This window comes from Sus scrofa, chromosome 8, assembly GCF_000003025.6.
Source record: "Sus scrofa isolate TJ Tabasco breed Duroc chromosome 8, Sscrofa11.1, whole genome shotgun sequence".
Lineage (NCBI taxonomy): Eukaryota > Metazoa > Chordata > Mammalia > Artiodactyla > Suidae > Sus > Sus scrofa.
In genome coordinates this window covers 112,735,412-112,758,510 of record NC_010450.4, presented here as the reverse complement: position 1 = coordinate 112,758,510, position 23,099 = coordinate 112,735,412, and the positions used below count along the sequence as shown (strand labels likewise).

The following is a 23,099-nucleotide window of genomic DNA, read 5'->3' as shown; positions in this document are numbered from 1 at the left end:
GATATTGCTGTGGTATAACTTTCTGCATATATAATTTCCCCCAAAGCTAACGAAGAGATATCTCAAAGATTTTAAAAATGTATATATTTCCTCACTTTGTGTCTTTTTTATCTGGGTTCAATTTGTATTTTTTGTTGCTGTATGTATCACTTTAGTAATTTTCAGTGTCTTTTCGTTCCCACCTCACTCCCTCCCCCTCAGAGATTACATCTGTAATATACCTTCATATCTAATTTCTAAGATTATATCTGTAATGATTTTCTCACTCATGTTCATTGCCCCTGATCCTGGTATTTCAGCTCACTTCCATTTTTCGGATTCATCTGTAAACCCTGAAGTATTAGATGCTAAAGACACTGAAATAGAACAGGTTTTAAGCCAGTCTTAAATCTTAGAAATGAGTGAGCGCATCCTCACAGTCAGCACTGCGTGTTAGAGCAGATCATGTTATATTCAGCCCCAGGGAAGCCACTGTTATTTCCAAGAGGCTGAGCACCATGAGAACCTGTGGGCCAGTGAAAGGTTGTAAGCTCTGCTATAGCCCGGGGTTTTGTGGAGAAAATTAACTTAACATCTATCTCTGTGCTTCAGAGGATAATAATATCTTCCTCGTAGGGTTGTTGAGAGGGTTACCTTAGTTGAGGTGCGCTTTTTTTTTTTCCCCCACACCTGCGGTGTGTAGAAGTTCCAGGCCGAGGGATCCAACCTGCACCACAGCAGTGACCTGAGCCGCTGCGGTGACAAACCGGGATCCTTAACCTGCTGAGCCACACGGTAACTCTGAGATGCTGTTTTCAAAGTACCTGCTGCTTAGCAAAGTGAGACTCTTAGTAAATAAGAGTCCCCTTCCTTTCATTTCCTTCAGAATACTGGGATATAAATTCTTCAGGTGGCAAAGACCATGTGAGTTTTCCTCAAGTATTCCCAGTGGCAGCAGGCAGTTGGCACTCTTACTTGAGTAAGAGAAATTGACTCTTATTTTCTTACACTGACCAGCCCTTCTTCCCGTGCGTCTTGTCTTGGAAGATTTCCTCTGCTAGGCCACTGCCTCAGCTAGCTGGTTTGTGGGAAGAGGGGTTTAATTGCTTTTAAGTGTTCCAAAATCGGAGTTCCTGTTGTGGCTCATCGGGTTAAGAACCCAACAGAGTGTTGGCCAACAGAATGTTGGCAAGGCTGCAGGTTCGATCCCGGGCCTGGTTCAATGGATTAAGGATCCGGTGTTGGCCACAGCTATGGTGTAGGTCGCAGATTCGGCTCAGATCTGGCATGGCTCTGGCCGGCAGCTGCAGCTCTGATTCGACCCTTAGCCTGGGAACTTCTGTATGCTGTAGGTGTGGCCGTAAAATTTTTTAAAAAGAGCAATTCAGCAAAACAGTAGATTCTTTAAAAAAAAAAAAAGTCTTCCCAAATTGTTAGCTGAAAGCTGCCTGTAAGAGGAACTGAGGAAAAGGAGGATGAGGTAGGGAGGGGAGAGGGAGTAGGAAAATAACCTTGCCTAGCCAGTGGCCAAGTCCTAACTCGCTTGTTTTTCCTAAGTATTTCTTAGAAACAGGTATTGTGAAATGGGCTTTGGAATCTGCAATGCCCGGCTTCTTCACTACTTCCCAAATATTTGAATATGTATGAATTAGTGACCTTTCACATCCCTGTTTATAAAATGACCATAGTGATCCAGAAAAGAAAAGCGCAGGAGTTCCTGTTGTGGCTCAATGAGTTAAGGACCTGCTGTCGTCTCAGTGAGTATGTCGATCCCTGACTTTGCTCAATGGTTAAAATCAGGCACTGCCGCAAGGTAGAATAAGCCACAGCTGTAGCTCTGGTTCAGCTCCTGGCCTGGGCATTTCCATATGCTGCAGGTGTGGCAAAGAAAAGAAAAGAAAGGGAAAGAAAAGAGGGAGGAAGGAGGGAAGAAAGAAAAGCTCAGTACCTGGTCATGTGGTAGGTTTTCAACCAATAACTGTCTCCTTTTGACCCCTTCACTCTTAGCACTCATTATCATGGCATCCAAAAAGGACAACTGACAGAGTGGCAGGAACAGTCTACACTTAATGTGGTGAAATTTCATCCAAATTGTTGCATCGGCTGTGCCTGCCAGCAGTTACTGCAACAGTCGCCGTTGGGGCTATTGGTCTTCCATTAGAAGGAATAATCCGACATATCCAGATGCGATTGGGACTCCCCATTTTTTAAATCACTGGGGTTTTTAATTTTAGGGGCGCATGTGCACATACTTTATGCTTCTTACAGAATGTGTTTTAGTAATGTTATTAATCTTTATTTGTGGGGTAGTATATTTAGAATATTTGGTAGTCAGTGCTGTGTGTGCTGACCACTGCATGGATATCAGCCTTGACACTGGAGTAGGATCCTGTCAGAATGTGATGTTGCTGGATCATGAGTGGGGCGAGCAAGGGCCCAGCGTGGGGGTGGGGGTGGGGTGTAACTGGAAGCAGGGTCGGGGCGGGGGCGGGGGGGGGAGGGTGCTGTGGCTGTTTACCAGCTGGTTCGGCAGTATTTGAATGTCTCAATAAGGGGGATTGTTAACGTGCATCCTGGCTCAATATTGACTACTTCTTGGTTGTTCTGAAATGAATGGATTACATTCTTAGATTTGATTCTGCTTCTCCAGATTAGTGAGAATTGTATCTCAGTAGGATAGAGGAACTTGTATTTTGCTGACCTTGATATGTTCTTTGAAGATAATGAAAACTTTTTTTTTTTTTTTTGGCTTTTTTTTTTAGGGCCGCACCCATAGCATATGGAGGTTCTCAGGCTAGGGGTCGAATTGGAGCTACAGCTGCTGGCCTATGCCAGAGCCACAGCAGCTCCAGATCTGAGTCGAGTCTTCGACCTACACCGCAGCTCACGGCAACACTGAATCCTTCATCCACTGAGCGAGGCCAGGGATCAAACCTGAGTCCTCATGGATACTGGGCAGGTTTGTTAACCACTGAGCCACTACGGGAACTCTGAAGATAATGAAAACTTTTAATCTGACTTTTTAAAAAGTTGAAATTCAGTTCAGGAAAAGAGTAAGGAAACATATTCTTTATATTAAAAATGTTGCTTCTCTGAGGGGTGGTAGGGAATGAGGAAACTTATTTAGAGAGGCTATGATTTTTTTTTTTTTTTGTATGGTGACTAGACATTCCAGAAAATACTTGCTTTAAGTTTTGATTTTTATGTCGGGTTTGCCTGAAGTAGAAATAGAATCAGTTTTTCTTTGGTAAAAATCTAATCTCTGGAAGGAGATTATGTCACTGAGGCAGATCTGTTCTTGGGGTATCTTGTGATAATTTACTCTCACATAGATGCTTACAGAAAATCAGAGGCTGTTTCTAGCTTATGTATGATAGTATCAGTCAGGCTAACAGCTCAGCAGCTACATTGAAAAGGTATCCAGACTATTTGTTAAAAAATCTTTCGTTTACTTCTCAAGTCAGATTTTAATAATGATTAGATAATGTGTTAGAATAATCTATTTCCCTCTTTTATACAGACATACTTACTTGAAGTTAAAAATGTATAGTTCTGGCCTCATGGTGATATTACTCATCTGGGTATGAGTAGTGGAGGAAAAAATTTACAGTTCTCTTAGAGACTATGTATTACCTGAGTTTTTCTGTTTTTCAGTGGTTTCTTTATTGATGCTTTTTTTGTGAGATGCTGTGTTATGCTCTTTGGTAGATGCGATAATTAAGTTACTCATTGTTTCTAAGACACTTTTTTTTCACCATTTTCACCTCTAAAATTGGGGTGCATCTTAGAACTGGTGGAATTTCAAAATTGGTGGAAATCACCTTATAGTTGTGAAAAATCTGCCACTGACACCTGATGTGGTAGGCTGAATAGTGTACCCTTCCCCATAGTGTCCCCTTCTCAGTATTCTTTCCTAATCCCTGAAACCTTTGCAGCTGCGATTAAAAAGCTGGAGAGGTTATACTAGATCTGGGTGGGCCTGATATAATTACAACCATCCTTATTAGAAACTGGAGGAGTCAGCCTGCAGAGAAGGTACAGTGACCATAGAAGCAGAGGTTAGAATGATGTGCTTTGAAGGTGGAGGAAGCGCCATAAGCCGAAAGAATGCAGGTGGTCACTCGAAACTGAAAATGGCAACGAAGTGGATTCTCTCCTCAGGCCTCAGAAGGAACCAGACACTTTGACATGAGCCCAGTGAAACTGATTTTGGTTTTCTGACTTCCAGAACTATAAAAGAATACATCTGTGTTAATTTTAAGGCACTAAATTTGTGGTAATTTAATACACTTGCTATAGGAAACGCATACATCTAGTAAGAAGGAAAAAAGTGGCAACGTCAAAACACTTTAGATGTAATGAAATACGTTAGATTTTTAAATTTTCTTTTGTTTCAAATATTCTTATAGTTGAAATATTGCAGAGTAAAAAGTGTAGAATGCCAAGGTCAAAAAAAATTTGAACTTGTGTATTTGTTCTGGTGGTAGGGTATTAAATTACTTTACATAATGGAAGCTCTTAAATTTTGTATTCTTTCTCTTCAAATATCATATAGTCCTTGTTGATATGATAATTGTGGTGAGTAAAGGCCTAATACAGAAATATTTGATGATTATATTCTGGGCTTTATTTTTTCAAAATATAATAATGGTTTCCATGAACCAGTCACTATCCTAAGCGTTAGGGATATGATGGAGCTGAGAGCAAACTTGGCCCAAGTTTTTCACTTACTTGTAGAGGGTACAGCTAGACACTTACAGTTCTGTGTGGAAAGCACTGTTGGAAAGCACTGTCATAGTGGCCCCAAATACTGTACTGTGACATTAAACAGGCATCTACTTACAGAATTAGAGAATGTTTTCTAGAGAAAGTGCTGAACTGAGTACTGCAGATGAAGGGGGAAGGGTTTTTGTTTTACGGTTCCAGGTAGAGAGAAGGGGCTGTGTGAATGGGCAGAGGTGCACAAGCTTGGCTTACGAAAAATTCTGTATGGTAGGGAGTATATGTGGAATAGTGAGTCTCAGCCTTTCCCACTCATGGCTACTTCAGTGCTAAAGTTTTTGGTGGCATTCTTGAAGGAATTAAACTTTCCATACCTGTGTTTAGAAAAAGCAAGTTTCATAAAAATACCATGTTCCCTTGATCCTCTTCAGAAGTCTTGACAAGGCAACTTAATTGTATTCTGCCCTAACCAACCTTTTTAATGGCCACTTGGGGCAGAGTCCTAGTATACAAGCTGACCTGATGCGCTGGCTCTTTTGCTTTTCTTGTGGCAAGCTGTACCTCTTCCTCCCGGGTCAGTATTCTGTGTTACTTCACCAGGACAGTAGGCATTCTCCGTTACAGCAGAATTGCGTCGTATTTATTGATCACACTTTGGCAGACCCCTGTGAGGACTTGCAGTATGTTACGGCATACCTTTTGGAAATCATTGTGAGGAGGAGTGCTGAGCTCGAGGAATCAGGAGAGGTAAGCAGGGGTCAGATCATGAAGGACCTTTGCATTGGTTTTCTCTTTGCTGCTGTAACAAATTACCACGAACTGGTGGCCTAAAACCTAAATTCACCTTCTGTAGGTTAGAAGTCTAACTGGGCTAAAATCCAGATGTCTCTGGGGCTGCATTCACTTCTAGAGGCTCTAGGAGAGAATCCATTTCTCTGCTTTATTCCAGCTTCTAGAGGCAGCCCAGATTCCTCGCTCAGGGCCCACTCTGTCTGCCTTCACACCCAGCAACACTGCATCTCTCAGAGGGATCTTGTGTCGTCACATCTCCCTCTGACTCTCTTCTGCTTCCATCTTCCACGTTTAAAGACCCTCTTGATTGCATTGAGCTGACCCGGATTATCAAGGATATGCTCCCTCTTCCAAGATTAGCTGATTAACAACCCTGACACTGTCTGCAACCCCAGGTCCCCTGTACCATGTAACCTGGCATATTCACGGGTTCCAGGGATTAGGATGTGGACGTAAGGGGTGAGGAGGGGTTATTCTGTCCTGCACTGTCTTACAGGCCATGTTGAAGAGTTTGAATCTTTTTTTTTTTTTTTTTTTTTTTTTTTGATGGCAAGAAAAAACATTAGAAAGGCTTAAACAAGGAAATGACAGATTTGCTTTTTAGGAAAATCACTCTAGTGGCTCTTTGGAATAGACATTTCTGTACAAAAATTTGTCCTACAATTGATTTAGTAAGTCATTTCCAGCACTTTTTTTTTTAATATTTTTTTTTATTTTCCCACTGTACAGCAAGGGGGTCAGATTATCCTTACATGTATACATTACAATTCGATTTTTTCCCCCACAGCACTTTTTTTTTAATTGATGTTTTTAAAATATCTTATTTCACAATCATTTTAGATTTGCAGAAGTGATGCAGAAGTACAGAAAATGCAGTAAATACCCTTCACTTAGCTTCCGCTAAAGTCTTACGTCTTCCTTTCACGTTTTAACATCTTATAAAACTGTGATACCTTTTTCAAAGCTAGGAAATTAACATCAGTGAAGTAAAGTTAACTACACTTTTATTTGCATTTCATCAGTTTTTCCACTAATTTTTTTTTCTTTTTTTCTGTTTCTGGATCTAATCCAAGATACCACCTTGTATTTAGTTGTCATGTTTCCTTAGTCTCCTCTGGTCTGTGACAGTTTCTCAGTTTTTCTTTTTCAGGATTTGGACAGTACTGGTTATTTTGAAGACCGTTCCTCACTTTGGGCTTGCTGTTGCTTTCTCAGGATTGGACTGGGGTTGTGATTTTTTTGGGAAGCATACCCAGAGGCGAAGTGCCCTTATTATATCCTATCAGGGGTTCCGTGGTATCAACTTACTTTATTGCTAGTCACGTTAACCTTGGGGACTTAAGAGATGTCTTAGCTTGGGCTCCTAAGTCTATGACAAAAAACCGTAGGCTGGGAAGATTAAGTCAAAGCATTTGCTCAGGTTGGGGGGGCTGGAAGTTCAAGATTGGGGTGCCAGTCTAGTTGGATTCTGGTGAAGTTCCTCTTCTTGGCTTGTAAACCTCCGTCTTTCTCACTGGATTCACGTGGCTGTCCTTTTTTGTTTTTGTTTTAATTTTTTTTTTCTTTTGTGGCCTCACCTGTCGAAGTTTCCAGGGCAGGGATACCCCCGCCATGGCAGTGACTTGAGCCACTGCTGTGCAGAATCATTAACGCGCTGAGTCATGAGAGAACTCCTGGTTTTCCTCTTCTTATAAAGATACCAGTTCTTCATGAGGATCCTATCCTATCGTGACCTAATCTAAACCTAATTGCTTCCCCAAAGCCCCATCTCTTAATACCATCGAATTAGGGGTTAGGGCTTCATACAGATTTGAGGGGTGGACATAGTCAATAGCAGGTGCCAGATTCCTCCACTGTAAAATTACTGTATAAAGTTACTATTTTTTATTTTTCCTACTCTGTTAGTCCAGCCTACATTCAACAGAAAAGGAATTAAGCTTCACTTCCTGGAGTGAGGTGTATCAAATAATTTGTGGGCATGTGTTAAAATCACCACAATAATTAATAAATATTCTGTACAAATATTCTTAGGGAGATATTTTGAGGCTACTATCCTGTTTCTGCTTAAAGTTTTGTCAACTAATTTTAGCATTCTTCAGTGGCTCTTCCCTGTAGTAATTACAACTAAGGAATTCTAGTGGTGATTTTCTCTTTCCTTCATTCCTTCCTCGTATGTTATTTGGAATTCTTTCTGTAAGGAAGACTTGCCCCTTTTCTCCCATTTAAATTTTATTCAGTCATTTATATTATTATGGGCTCAAGAACATGTTTTCTTTTATTCTTTGGATTATAATCCAAAAGTAATTTGTTGTTTATGTATTTTGGTTTTAGAATCTGAATTCTTAATTTTTAAAAATAGTTTACTCTTCTAGTTGCTATCAGTACATAACAAATTACAACAAAACTGTTTAAGAACAATCATTTTATTATGTTCACCTATTGTGTTGAACAAGAATTTGGACAGGGCACAGCAAAGATGGCTGTTCTCTTCTCTAGGATGTCTAGGGCCTCCACGGGAAAGACTCAGAGGCGATTTTGAGGGCTGGAGACTGGGATGATCTTGAAGGCTCATTTATTGACATATCTAGCACTTCGACTGGAATGACTCAGAGACTCAGACCTCAAACCCGAATGCCTAGTGGTGACCTCTCTTTGTTGTTTGGCTTCCTTAGATCATGGCAGCTGTGGAGTAAATGGCTTTCTTACAGAGTTGCTGGGGATCCGCATGCAAATATTCCATCAAACAAAACAGATGCTGAAATCCCTGTTCTTCTTTACTGGTAGAAGCTGTTATAAGCCTGCTCAAGTTCAAGGAGAGTAGACAGACCCCACCTTTTAATCAGCAGAGTATCAAAGAGTTTGGGGACCATGTTCTAAAACTGCTACAGTTGCTGAGGCGGTTATAGGAAATATAAGCAAATGAAAATGCTAATACTAGTAAAATTTCCATAATTTACAGAGTGTTTTTTTTAAGTTATAGGTGTATATAAATTATTTATTTGTAATATTTGCTGTGCTCAAATATTTAATATTTTTAGTATACCCTGAGATAAAGTTAAGAATTATAATGTGTTTTAAGATTGAAGAAAAGAAAATCCATACCTTGTTAGGTCACAGTATAACAAACTTTTGTAAAATATTTTCTTGTCCTCGATATTTTCTTTCAATTTAAACTGATTTTTTTCTTTTTAGTGCAGACTTTAAAAACTTGATTAAATATTTAAAAAAATTTTACTTTTGAAAGTCTTGATACAGTTATTAATTTGATTAAGTTATTTTAGCTTTGGTGGGGTAGGGTGTGGGCTTGCCTGTAGCATGTGGAAGTTCGCAGGCCAGGGACTGAACCTGCACCACAGCAGTGACCCAAGCCACTGCAGTGACAATACTGAATCTTTAACCTGCTGCACCATAAAGGAACACCTAGATTTTTTTTTTTTTTTTTTTTTTTTTTTATAGGGGATACTCTTGGAACATTTAGATCTTGATATACTGTAAGGAATGGTAAGCATCAGCATATAATTAGCTCTCCCTACCTTTGCAATCCCCCCCTCCCCCGTAGTAAGTACCTTCCTTTTCTTTGATGGACTGAAAAGTAAATGGGCTTTTTTGGGCGGGTAATTCGTTTGTGATACATTCCAGCAGATACAACATTCCTGTTATTTTTAGAAGAATGGCGTTTCAGTAGCTTGCACATGATGATTATTTTCCTGTTTTCAGATCATGTAGCTTGGATGAGCCAAATCAATCATGAAGTGGGTAGATTTATCTAATTCTGACTTGGCTCTTCTCTTGATTGATAAATTTGTACCCGTGCTGTGTTTTCTGTTGTAAGGAAGAGTAGCCAATCTTTTTTGTTGTTGTTGTTCTTTTTAGGGTTGCACCCACAACATATGGAGGTTCCCAGGCTAGGGGTCAAATCGGAGCTGTAGCCCACCGGCCTACACCACAGCCACAGCAACGTCAGATCCAAGCCATGTCTGTGACCTACACCACAGCTCACCGCAACACTGTATCCTGTATCCTTAACCCACTGAGCAAGGTCAGGGATCGAACCTGCATCCTCATAGATACTAGTCAGATTCGTTTCCACTGAGCTACAGCAGAACTCCGAATCTACTTTTTTTTTTTTTTTAATATTTAAGTAAGAGAAGAAGAACACTTAACTCTTTTTTTTTTTTTTTGGCATGTTAATGAAAGATGCCTATTATGCTTATTTCCTTTTAAGTAAATAAATCCTTTAAAGTGAATTATGATCATGTATAATATTCTGTGAGAAAAATAAATTATGTAACTAATAAAACAGTAGTTACCTGATTTTGGTTCTCTGTATAATTCTTGAAATTATGGAAGTGTAGATTTTGCAGCCTGATTGTTTACGTTATTTTTGTGTCCACCATGCAGTGTGTGTTTAAATAACCAAAGGTTAAGGTTCCACTGCATTATTCTGCAGGAATTAAAAACAAAATAAGGAAATTGTCCATATATCTTTGATAAAAAATATTTTTTTGTTTTGTTTGTTTGTTTGTTTGTTAGGGCCGAACTCACCCGCATGTGGAGGTTCCCAAGCTAGGGGTCGAATCGGAGCTACAGCTGCCGATCTACACTGCAGCCACAGCAACACCTGATCCAAGCCATGTCTCCGACCTACACCACAGCTCGTGGCAATGCTGGATCCTTAACCCATTGAGCGAGGCCAGCGATTGAACCTGCAACCTCATGGTTCCTAGTTGGATTCATTTGCACTGTGCCTACAATGGGAACTTCTTTTCTGTTTTGCTTTGTTTTATTTTATTTTATTATTTTATTTTACTTTTTTAGGACCGCACCCCCTGGCATATGGAAGTTCCAGGCTAGGGGTCAAGTTGGAGCTACAGTTGCCAGCCTACACCACAGCCACAGCAACGTGGGATCCTAACCTTGTCTGTGACCTACACCCCAGTTCACGGTAACACTGGATCCCTGACCCACTGAGCGAGGCCAGGGAGCGAACGTGCATCCTCATGGATACTAGTCAGATTTGTTTCGGTTGAGCCACAGCAGGAACTCCCTGTTTTATATTTTTATACGTTATTATAGCAAGGAATACAGTGGCACATTCTTTGTGTCATTGAACTTGAAACAGCTTGTGAATATGTTTTTTGGATATTCTTTAAGTTGAGGCATGGTACAGATATATATCTGTTTCATTCCATAAGATAGGAAAATTGGATTCTATAATAATTAGAGTTTGGGCTTGGCACCAAGGCTAGGATTCCATTGTTTGGGATAATTGACCTTCCTCTGGGCTAAAGCAATAGTAGCATTTTAGTGTAGCCAGGACAGCACATCATTGATTTGAGCCAGATTATTTGAATCATATCCCAGCCATGTTACCTCCTAAGTATGTGACTGTATTAAACGACTTAACTTTTGTGCCTCATTTATCTTATTTATACATGATTATAATGATACCGTTTACTTCAAGGAGCTATGAGGAGGGTCCAAGGAATGAATATATGTAAAGCCTTTAGAACAGTGAGTGGAACAAAGTGTAATATGTTTGGTAATATTTAGACTAATAAGAAAATCTGTATTAAGATTATTAAATTTAATGGTATTGATAAATACATTCTATAGTGATCAAAGATAAATACATAAAGATGGAAGTATTGAAGCACTGGAGGAAGACATGGGTTTATAGTATATAGTTTTATAATATTAGAATGGGGAGGGTTCTACTAAGTATGATTTTAAAATTTACCAAGCATGAAAGATTTCAGTTCATAATAATTGGAAAACTATAGCAAGAGACAACATGAACAAAGTCAAGAGAAACAGTAACCCGAGGGAAAATATAGACAGCACATGATAACATATGCTTACATTTCTTAACATACAAGAGCATTTGTAAATGATTAAGGGAAGCACAGTCCTGTGGGAAAAAGGCAAATGACAGAAAGATGCCCAAATAGGTAAGGAACATTTGAAAGGATTCTCAGTATCAAAGTTAAGGACTGCAAGCTAAAATGTTTCTCACGTATTAGATCGGCAAGGATTAAAATGGCACTCAGTTTTGGGAAGATGAAGTATTCTTAAACATTGTTGATGAGAGGTTTAAATTGATAGACATTTTTGGAGAGATATTTGGCAGTATGATCAATTTTAAAAGCACAAATCCTTTGGATGTCCAGTTTCACTTCTAAGAACTTATACTGCAGATTCATCACAGAAACTGACCTCATAAATTAGTTTACTCCCCGGAATAAATATTCACTAATGGGAATGTGGTAAATAATGTTATGTCTCTACAATGAAATACTATAAAAATTCTTTTAGAAAAATAATAAAAATTTATATATGTTAACAGAGAAAGATATCCAGGATGTGCTAGGTATAAGAAAGCAAGTTGCTGAAGTGTAGTATGATCTTTATTTGTGTGTTTAAATATGTATATACTTGTGTGTACATCACATACATACATGCATAGACAAGAAACCACTAACTAGCCATCTGGGAGGTAGGATATCAGCTACCAGGAAGAGAAGGGGACTTGTGATTTTTATATTCATCATTGTTTGGATTTTTTTAAAACAGTGGCTATATTGTTACTTTTATAATAATAATTTTTAAAAAGCCCGTAAGAAAGGTTTGAACTTCTTCCATGCCAGGTGTATTAGCTGTCTATTGTTGCAAAACAAAAATACCCCAAAACTTAGCAACTTAAAACAAGCGATGTTTAATCCCATAGGTTCTAAGGGAGCTGAAGTGCTCTAGCTGGGTGGTTCTGGCGCAGGGTCTCATGAGACTGTGGTCAGGCTGTCAGCTGGGGCTGTAGTTACCTCAGTACTCCAGTGGATCTGAAGAAGGATCTGCTTCCAAGCTCACTCATGTGGTTGTTGGCAGGCTGCAGTTTCCCTTTGGCCAGTGGTCAGAAAGTTCAGTTCCTCACTGCGTGGCTTTCTCCAGAGGGCGTTCCACAACTTGGCAGCTTTGCTCTTCCACACTGAGTGATCTAGGAGAAGACCTGGGCCGATCTTCCGGAGTACGATAGCATTACCTCTGCTCTATGCCATTGGTCCCATAGCCCAGTCATGGTATATCATGGGAGGGTTTGAATACCAGGGGGGGTGGGTCATTGGGGAGCATCTTGGAGGCCAGCTGCCACAGTGGGTCTGTCCCAGTACTGATTCTTGGAACACTTTGGGATTATGAAGAAGTACATTAATTAGGGCGACGTTTAGATGACTGCTGTGCTGAAGAATGAGTTCCCTTCTTACTAATTCCTGTAAATATTTGCTTTTCTTTTTCAGGTCCAGCACAGAATCAAATGCAAGTTCCATCTGGGTACGGGCTGCATCCTCAGAACTACATTGCTCCCTCAGGACATTACTCTCAAGGACCTGGGAAGATGACCTCATTGCCCTTGGATAGCCAGTGTGCTGGTTACTACTCTGGTCTCTATACGATACCAACGCAAAACGTGCTGACTCCGAATACAGCCAGCCAACAGCCAGGAGCACAGCAGATGTATGGCAGGGTTCCTCCTGCCCCTCATGTTGTGGGATCCACTCCAGGATCTTTCCAAGGTGCTGCATCATCAGCATCGCATTTGCATACGAGTGCCTCCCAGCCGTACTCCTCTTTTGTGAATCATTACAGTAGTCCAGCCATGTACTCTGCCAATTCTTCAGTTGCTTCTCAGGGATTTCCCTCTACTTGTGGTCACTATGCTCTGTCAACTGTTTCTAATGCTACGTATCCTAGTGTTTCATATCCTTCTCTACCTGCTGGAGATCCATATGGGCAACAAATATTTACCTCACAGAATGCACCACCTGTCCGGCCAACTAGAGATCATTCTTTTTCTGGGCAAAATACAGCCATCAGCCATCCATCACCTCTTCCACCTCCACCATCACAGCCGTACCACCAGCAGCAGAATCTTTCAGGATACAATACTTTTTCATGGTCAACTTCAGGCCTTCCATCAACCCAAGACAATCCAGTCCGAAACCATACCTCCCCGACTGCAGCCAACAACAACCTAACAAATACTGGTAGGTGGAATGAAAAGCTCACCAAAGCATGGTTAGAACACGAGTGCACTTCCAGTCTGATTTGTATGTGCATAAAGGTTAAAGATGATGTAACCTCATAGAAACATTGGAAATTAGTTTTCCTTTGCACTTTATTTGCTTTATTTATTGTAGAATTTTGCAGCATCTCCCTGAACCTCTCATCTTCACCTATTTATGATTAGCCACCTAACCATCTGCCCTGTATGGCATGGCTCCTTACATTGATTGGGAATCTCAGTTGACGTTTATTGATATGTCTTCATACATCTGCAAGTAGTTGTCTTTCGTGTAGTTAGGTATAGAGCAGAATGGAAAGGGTCCATTTGGGGTTATGCTTTGTTTGCCAATACTTTCTTTTTTATACCAGTTCACCCTTAGGACAATTTCTGTTCCAGCCACAGCCCCATTCGCTACAGAAAGATGATGGCCTGCATTACCTCACTGGTTCCTCTAAGTGATCCTTTATTAGTGGCTTTCATGGAAGATACATTTCCTATACTCTAAAGCTGATGTTTTCTCCGTCCCAAGTTGGTAATTTAGGATGAAGAACAGGGGAGGTAGAGAAAGATATATGAGAATACCCTTGTAGGGAATTCCCATTGTGGCTTAGTGGTAACGAACCCCACTAGAATCCATGAGGATGTGGGTTCACTCCCTGGCCTTGCTCAGTGGGTTAAGGATCTGGAATTGCCATGAGCTGTGGTGTAGGTCACAGACAGGCTCAGATCCCAAGTTGCTGTGGCTGTGGTGTAGGCCGGCACCTGTAGCTCAGATTTGATCCTTAGCCTGGAAACTTCCATATGCCGCAAGTGCGGTCCTAAAAAAGGCCAAAAAAAAAAAAAATCTTGTAGTTAGTTTTTCTGACTTTCCTGGATACCCTTCCAAGATACCCTTATATTTATTTGTTTATAAAAATTACGTATACAAGGTATGTAGGTTTTTTTTTGCATAGGATATGCTCGCTTTAATTCAACTTGTGAACCTGAACTTAACAAAATCTGTTCTTGAACTGAATAAGGTATGTAAAAAATGGGAATTGGTGAAGCTGTGACAGTTTTCTGAATGATGTCTTTAGATTGTCTATCAGAGTCTAGCTAGCCACGTGTCATGGATATTGTAGAAAAGTATCCTTCCCTGGACAATTAGGTTATTTTAAATTAGAACTTTAGAAGTTCTTTGGTGGCTCAAGAGGTTAAGGATCCGGTGTTGTCACTACTGTGTCTGAGGTCACTACTGGCACAGGTTCAAACCCTGGCCCAGAAACTTCTGTACGTGCCATGAGTGCAGCCAAAAAAAATTAAATTAGGACTTTAGGATATTAGATGTGAAGGGTATGTTTGAGATCACCCGCTCTCTCATTGCTGTGTTATTTAGAAACACTTTGGGCTACAGGCAACGAATAGTGATTTAAACAAAAAAGTGGTATTTTTCTTACATAGCAGAAAATCTGGGCAGATGCAATGGATCTAGATGCCCTAGATGTCTCTTCTCTCTTTCCACTCTGCCATCCTTGGCCTTGGTTTATAGAAACTAGATACCTTCTGTACCTGTAGACATCAAGTCAAAGTTAAAAGCAGAAAGAAGGGAGAAGAAAGAAGATGGGAGAGTGGCACTGACAGACTTCACTGTACCTATCATTTGCCATAGCCGCTTTTAAAGACCATTCCTAAAACTAGGAAAGGCTACAAAACGAATATTTAGCTTGTTAGCTTCCATAGTAGAGGCAGGCTAGAAAGAAAGGGTTTAGCATTGACAGGTAAGTCAGCTTGCAGCATCTGTCCCAGTTCCCAGATCTGGCTGCGCACCAGAATCCCTTGCACAGATCGTGATCTTCCAACCCAGTTTATTGAGCTAGAATAGAAGCTCCAGGGTAGTCATGGGAATCTGTATTTCTAACTTGATCTCAGGTGATGCCTAGTAACAGATCCAAATTCTCCTGTAGTCCTTTGGTTTTTACAAACGAAGGAAGCTATTCTAGTTGGGTTGCCTGTAGTCATTAATCTTAGAAACAGAACTTGTCCTGAAGCTTAGTTCTTCTGACTCTCTCTGCCTTTCTCAGAACCAGGGCTTTCTGTCCCCTAGAAATTCTGTTTTCTTTCTCTCTTCTTTCAGCAGTCCTTTTACAGCTCAGCTTATCCTAAGGTCTCCCTGACTTGAGGATTTTGTGACTTTCATGACAAAAAAAGAAGAAATGCAGGTAATTCCTATCTTATTTCTGAGATGGGAATGGGACTGGATAGGATGAATTTATACTAAGATGTAGGGTCAGGGATTGTGGGGCCACTTGGCTAATGAACACAATACCTGTTGGGAGGGGCCTGTCATTGAAAAGAATATTGAATAAAGAGTAAGAATAATTACAAAGTTACCTTCTATTTGAATAACTAGTAATTAAAAATTAGTCCTTTAGGCTGAGAGATGGGGCTATGTTTCCATTTTAATTGTAACACTAGAGTGTGAAAGCCATAAAAATATAATTTTAGTAGTTAATTTATGTTAAGTGGGTTTCTTTTCTTTCTTTTTTTTTTTTTTTTTAACCTTTAGATTGGTAAGTGACTTTAATTGTAGTTCAGAAGTTGTCAGATTACATATATCTCAGGTTAATATGACCGATGCTTATCACTGTTTCAGAAGAGATAGAGGTTACTTTTAAAACCTACTTTAAAATTAAATATTGCAGAAGTTTCTAAACTTTCTCAGTTATTGTTTCTCAATATTTTTTTTTCAGTGCCCCACGTAACTTAGTAGTAATAGTTCATAAGGTTCTTTGACAGATGTCACTGCTTTTCTCCTGAAAATTTAAAACATCCCTTGGAACTCTGAGTTTGTTGCAAAGGCAACTTGGGTACCTAAGTACAAGGTTTGGGGACTACTGGTATATTGATTTTAATTTTCTAGAAAGACAAGCAATTGCTTTGGATAAGAACTAACAAGGGAACTACCTTAATGCTGGTAAACAAATCATTAGATAGACAAATGATTTTTTTTTTTAATTGTGGTCTGTCTCTAAATTTCCATATTTCTCTGTCAAATTCTCCTTGTGAAAGGGGTGGTTTTGTTGTTGGTTTTGGTTTTATGGCTGGCATTTTTCTGCAGTCCTTAATATTTGTGGAACTTGTTTACAAATATATGAAAGCCAACTATGTGACAGGTGTTTGTTTTAGTGTGCTGGGAGATAAGATAAGTAGCAAGTAAAAAGACTTGATCTTTATTTTCATGAAGTTTGTAATCTTGTTGGGAAGCAAACATTATCCAAATAAACACAAATGAATGTGAAATTACTGTTATTTAATGTTCATGAAGTGGAAATCTGTGGTGCTTGGCAAGAGTGCTTCAGGTACGTCCGGCCTGTCCGTCATGGCGTTTAGGGAAGTGTAACCTGGTAATGCCATAGCAGTTGTAGTATAATGGGTGAATTCTCCGTGTGTAACATGAATTACAGGTGAAATAAATATTTGAATGCAAAAAGGCAAAACTTGAAAAACCTTCAGAGAAAATATAGAAGAACCTTGGAGTGGGAAGGATTTCTTAAGGACACCACGCACAGTACTACCTACCTGTAAAGAATAAGCATGATAGGAGTTCCCATCATGGCTCAGTGGTTATCAAATCCGACTAGGAACCATGAGGTTGCAGGTTTGATTCCTGGCCTTGCTCAGTGGGTTAAGGATCCAGCGTTGCTGTGAAGTGTGGTGTAGGTCGCAGACACGGCTCGGATCCCGAGTTGCTGGGGCTGTGGTTGTGGTGTAGGCTGGCGGCTACAGCTCCGATTAGACTCCTAGCCTGGGAAGCTCCGTATGCTGTGGGAGCCTTTGCCCTAGAAAAGGAAAAAAGACAAAAAAAAAAAAAAAGCATGATAAAGCATGATAGACTTGACTAACTTTCTGTCTGTCTGTCTGTCTTTTTCTTCTTTCTCTCTGTTTCTCTCTTTGTTTCTCTCCTCCTTTCCCTTTTTTTTTTTTTTTTTTTTGCCACCCCTGAGGTAATTGGAAGTTTCCAGGCCAGGGATCAAACCTGTGCCACAGCAGTGACCCAAGCCACTGTGGTGACAAAACTGGATCCTTAACCAGCTGAGCCACATGGGAACTCCCTTGACTAATTTGTAATTAAGACCTTTTCTTCATTGAAAGGCAACGTAACGAAAACAAGAAAGACAAAGCATGAACTGTCTTACAGTGTTTTATCCAGAATACACAAGTAACACATAAGATCAATAAGGAAAAGACCAACAACCTAAGAAAAAAATACATGAACAGGAATTTCACAGATGAAATGAAAACATAATTTCATTAATAATCAGGGTAAAGCAACTTAAAACTAGAATGGGGTATCTACTTAGCCTTAGTGGCAAGGATATCGAATGATGGGAAAAGCTTAGATACAGTTAGTCGGAGGATCTGTTGGTTCAGTATTGTAGGGAAATTCTGCATTAGTGGCAATGAAGGTAACTTCACCCTAAAGCGCAGCTCTCCTGCTTCTGTGCACACTCGAGAGGTCCTTCTCCAACTTTGTGCATGTGAATCCCTGGGACCTTGGTAAAATGCGGGTTCTGATTCGTCAGGGCTAGTATGGCCTGGCCTAAGGATTTTATTAGGTTTCTGTGTGTGGCGTTGCTAGCGCATAGAGTACCTCTTCCTGTTCTAGATGGTAGTACTTGTAGGAAATAACATTTTGGGGGATCTGAGCTAAAGGGACTGGTCTGCTCCCCAGGCCACAGATCTCATTTCCCATAGGCTGCCCCCAGGCCTGAGGGGATCCTCATCCTTGTGGCACCCCCACACTGGTGAGCTATGGCACACACATTAAGAAGCGCCGCCACATCGGCACGAGGGACATGTTCGTGACTGTTCATGTACTACTGTATAAAACCCAAAAACTAGAACCCAAAAGTCCATTTATAGTAGAATGGATAAATAACTTGTATCCTTGCAATGGACTACTGAAGTGCAGCGAAAACGATGCAGTAGAGCCACACTCATTAACACAAATGAATTCCAGAGTTGTGCGTGGAGGAAGACATGCACCATGCTATTGTTACAAAGTTAAAAACCAGCAAAAATAATGTTTAGGGATACTTACTTGTGTGGTAAAGTATTTAATAATAAAAGCAAAGGAATAATGAACACAGTTCAAGAGGGAGGCAAGGAGTGTCTTCTGTGAGAACACCAAGAGCTCCAGCAGGACTGGAAATATTTTATTTTCACACTTGGATGCTGAGTTCATGGATATTTCTTTCATTATGATTTTATAAATACACATATGTATCACAGAAGTTCATCCAAAAAGTTAATTACACCTAAGAGGGGAATAAGTGCCTTCCCTTTTACTGGGAAAGAACATGGCCAAGGTCAAGGACTGAAAGAAGACCCGTGAGGCTAGAAAGAACCATGCATGGGCCAGGAGGAGGCTAGGAACTCAGGTCCTCAATAACCATTTCAGAAGGTTTTTTTTTGGTTTTTCGGTTTTTTTTTTTTTTTTTTTTTGTCTTTTTTGCCATTTCTTGGGCCGCTCCCGCGACATATGGAGGTTCCCAGGCTAGGGGTCTAATCGGAGCTGTAACTGCCGGCCTACACCAGAGCCACAGCAACGCGGGATCCGAGCCGCATCTGCAACCTACACCACAGCTCACGGCAACGCTGGATCATTAACCCACTGAGTGAGGCCAGGGATCGAACCTGCAACCTCATGGTTCCTAGTTGGGATTCGTTAACCACTGCGCCACGACGGGAACTCCCCCATTTAAGAAGTTTTTAGGATAAGACGTTTTGTCTTCACCCTCAAGCCCTGGGAGAGGATTGAAGGACCATAAGCAGGATGACACCATGTATGAGGCTGGAGACTGGAGAACAGAGAGGGCCCTGTTCAGACCTGAACTGCTTATCTTCGACTTTGTGCTTGGAATTGTTTCCTAAAAATTACTTGTGAGAATAATTCGAGACCTAGGATGGTAGGGTTGTTCTCCCGAGAGGGCTTATATTTCCGTCTGCTAGCTTCCTCCATGCACTCCCAGCTTGTGTCATTCATCCCAGTCCAGTGCTTTAGATGGACTAGACTGTGCAGATGTTCTGAATCAAAGCTGCTGGCTTTTGTAAGGCCTTGCTTCCTGGTTTATCCTTATCCTGAGGTTATAACCCTTCAGACTCTATCCTAAAAGTAGGGAAATGGGGGGCCTTACCAGGTACCCCATTTTGGGTGTGCCCTGGGATATGTCTTCTCTTTCCCATGCCCTGCAAGGCCGCAGAAAATAGCACATCGGGTTTGCAGGAGACATCCACTGGGTAAAAGCAGCTCTGAGTGTTGGACTTATCTTCTGAGTGTTCAGTTTCTTACAGACTATGACCCAGAAATTCATTAATGTTGTGTTAGATCTTTGATGATTTTAAAATGATTTCAAATCTAGTTTTAAAAGTTATCTTTAGTGGAATGTTTAGTGCTACTTACCTAGCTCATCATTACCAGAGGCAGAAACATCCTTTTTATTTTTAGTCCGTGTCTTTTTGTTTACTATTATCAGCTAAATATATTTACTCTATCTTCCATACCCCTTTCCTTTTCTCTGTCCCTCACCTAAAACAGGTGATTATATTTTTCTTAACTTTTACTTTGTACTGTTGTTTTGTTTTGTTTTGTTTGGCTTTTTAGGGCTCTACCTGAGGCACATGGAAGTTCTCAAGCTAGGGGTTGAATTGGAGCTGTAGCTGCCAGCCTAACAACTCAGTATCCGAGCCCCATCTGCAACTTAAAACCACAGCTCATGGCACTGCCAGATCCTTAACTCGCCAAGCGAGGCCAGGAATCGAACCTGCGTCCTCATGGATACTAGTCAGATTCATTTCCTCTGAACCATGATGGGAATTCCAAGTATTTCAAGAGCAGAAAGGCATAAGCTGCAGTGCTTCTTGAGACTTGAGGCGGTCCTTCCTAAAAATGATGTGGCAGTCAGCATACTTAGACTGCCTTCTACCTTCTTTCCCCAGCCCCCATATTTATATCATTTGTGCAGTATTGGGAAATATATCACATTTTGTCTGTCTCTAAGTTTGTTCGTGTATGTGTATACACACATACACATCGTACATATATCTATATATATATACATATGTACCTTAGTATGTGTGTGCATACATATTGTGTGAGTTTAAAATGTATGACATGATGATTTGATATATAGCAAAATTATTACCACAGTGGAGTTAGTTAATATATCCCTCATCTCTCATAATTACCTTTTTTGTGTATGTGTTGAGAACATTTAAGATCTGCTATCTTAACAACTTTCAGGTCTCTAATAACACTTTGTTAAGTGTAGTCACTGGGCTGTACATTATAGCTCCAGAACTTCCGTAACTGAGAGTTTGTACCCTTATTTTAGAGGGGTCATACTCACAGCATGCAGAAATTCCCAGGCCAGGGATTGAACTCGTACCATAACAGTGTTCTGAGCCACAGTAGTGACAACTCTGGGTCCTTAACTGCTAGGCAACCAGGGAACTTCTGAGAGTTTGTGTCCTTTGACCAGTAGCTCCCTGTGGGCAACCAACATTTTCTATTTCTGTGAGTTTGGCTTTTTTAGATTCTGTATATAAAGGAGACCATACACTATTTGTCTTTGACTTATTTCACTTAGAGTAATAACCACAGGAGCCATTCATGTTGTCAAAAATGGCAGGATTTCCATCTTTTTTTTATGGCCAAATGATCTTCCTGCGTGTGTGAGTGTGTTTGTGTATTTCCACATTTTCTTTATCCATTCATTTGTTGTATGTATGTCTGTAAATGTACAGTAAACACATGCATGTATATATGCACATGTGTACATACATATAAATGTATATATATACCCCACATTTAAAAAATCCATTCATCCATTGGTGGACACTTAAGTTGTCACCATAGGTTTTTCACTTATCTCTTGGCTGAAGCCAATCCTGTAGGTCCGGCAGGTTGAGCTGTTACAAAGGCCAGCTGTGAATCAAATGTACTTAATTCCAGAAGTCCAACCTAATATTACTGTTTAGGCCCTTCCTTACGCGGTTACTTGTGAAATAGGGCATCTGATTAGAGACAGCACATGAGAGCAGCAGTTTACAATACAAAGTGGGATTTGAGCTAATACTAGAAAGACCTGTGTAATTCATGAATCATCTCATCTTCATCTTACCTGAGGGGCCATTGCATAGTACAGTAATTAGTATTAATGATGATCATAGGTAAAAAAAAGTGCTGTTTGGGGTTCATTTTGTTTAAGAAGGTAAGGAAGCTTGTGAAATGTTTTAAGAAAATGGCCACTAACAATTATTAAAACATTTAGGAGTGAGTTTTTAGATTTTTTGAAAATCATTTCTTTGGATCCCCCTTATTTTCTAGAAAAAGATATGCTAGATAAATGCGGTGCTACTGAAGTTTCTACGGAACTTCCAATAAACGATTTTATTAGTATTTTGGTGTATTTCACATGTATTGCTGTGAATGAAATAGTTTCTTGTTTTCAGTTGCAGATTCTTTGTCCTGTTCTGTAATGCAAAATGTTCAGCCTCCCAAGTCCAGCCCAGTAGTATCCACTGTTTTGTCAGGAGCCTCATCAGCAAGAACACCTCCTGCTGCAAATCGCCCCATTGAGCCTGTGGCCTCAGTTACACAACCGTCAGAGCTATTACAGCAGAAAGGTATTTGAGAAGTTTGTTATACTATATATAGTACATAGATGTACACATACACTAATTCAAATAGCTGATCTTTAAAAGTCAAACTGAAGAACCATAATTTATGGAAAATATGAAAAAAGTAATTTATAACCGCAATTCAAACATGACTGTATTACACAGTCCAATCTCTTATGATTTTATAAGTATTTATAGAATTATATTAAATTTGTTATGTATTTTATATAATTGCAATCATAGGGTACATATCATTTTGTATTTTGCTTTTACATTAATTGTGCAGTTCTTCATATATCTCTACACAGTTTTTATAGTCATGACTAATAATTCATTGTCAGTGTATTATAATTTACTAATCCACCCCTCTATTGTGGACCATTTGTTTTCTGTTTTTAAAGGTTATTATCGTTTCTTTTAGGATGAAACACCAAGATTTCCTTGTTTAGTGAATTTCCAAATCCTTTTTGATGATTTCTTTGCTTGTCATTATTATTAATGGAAAGTAATTTTTGACCCAGTTTTGAGAATGAGAGGATGAAAATGAAATCGTAAGCCACACTTGTGCATCATTGCCAAATAATATGGTTTATTTGTTTGCTTGTTTAATATTATCCATGTGTAAGTGACAGGTGACTAAAATGTGTTGTTTTGACCATGTTTCCCCACATTGCCTTTTCTTTTGGCAGTATTCTTGATTGTTTTCTGTCTGGCTAAAATTCCAAATCTGTTGATGTTTCAGGTTAACATACTGTATTTTTCATTTGATGAGAGATAACTGTGTTTAGGAATCTGTATAGTTTGTATTTCCAGCGCAGTTATTAGTACTATTTTAGGAACTATCTTCACTGTGTGATGGCAGCCCCTCATCCTGAGTACGAAGAACTCT

General features: G+C 39.9%; 1 protein-coding gene across 5 annotated transcripts in view; it reads left to right on the top strand.

Annotated features, from left to right (window-relative positions):
* The window catches only part of SEC24B (SEC24 homolog B, COPII coat complex component), a 92,342-nt gene that overhangs the window by 4,360 nt on the left and 64,883 nt on the right, over window positions 1-23,099 (top strand). For 4 of the 5 annotated variants that reach the window (XM_021101681.1, XM_021101680.1, XM_021101679.1 and 1 more), the window contains exons 2-3: window positions 12,783-13,529; window positions 22,043-22,216. In XM_021101681.1, the coding sequence (XP_020957340.1) occupies window positions 12,783-13,529; window positions 22,043-22,216 (921 nt within the window). The remainder of the gene's footprint in view (window positions 1-12,782; window positions 13,530-22,042; window positions 22,217-23,099) is intronic. The other variant, XM_021101683.1, reaches the window with a different exon arrangement.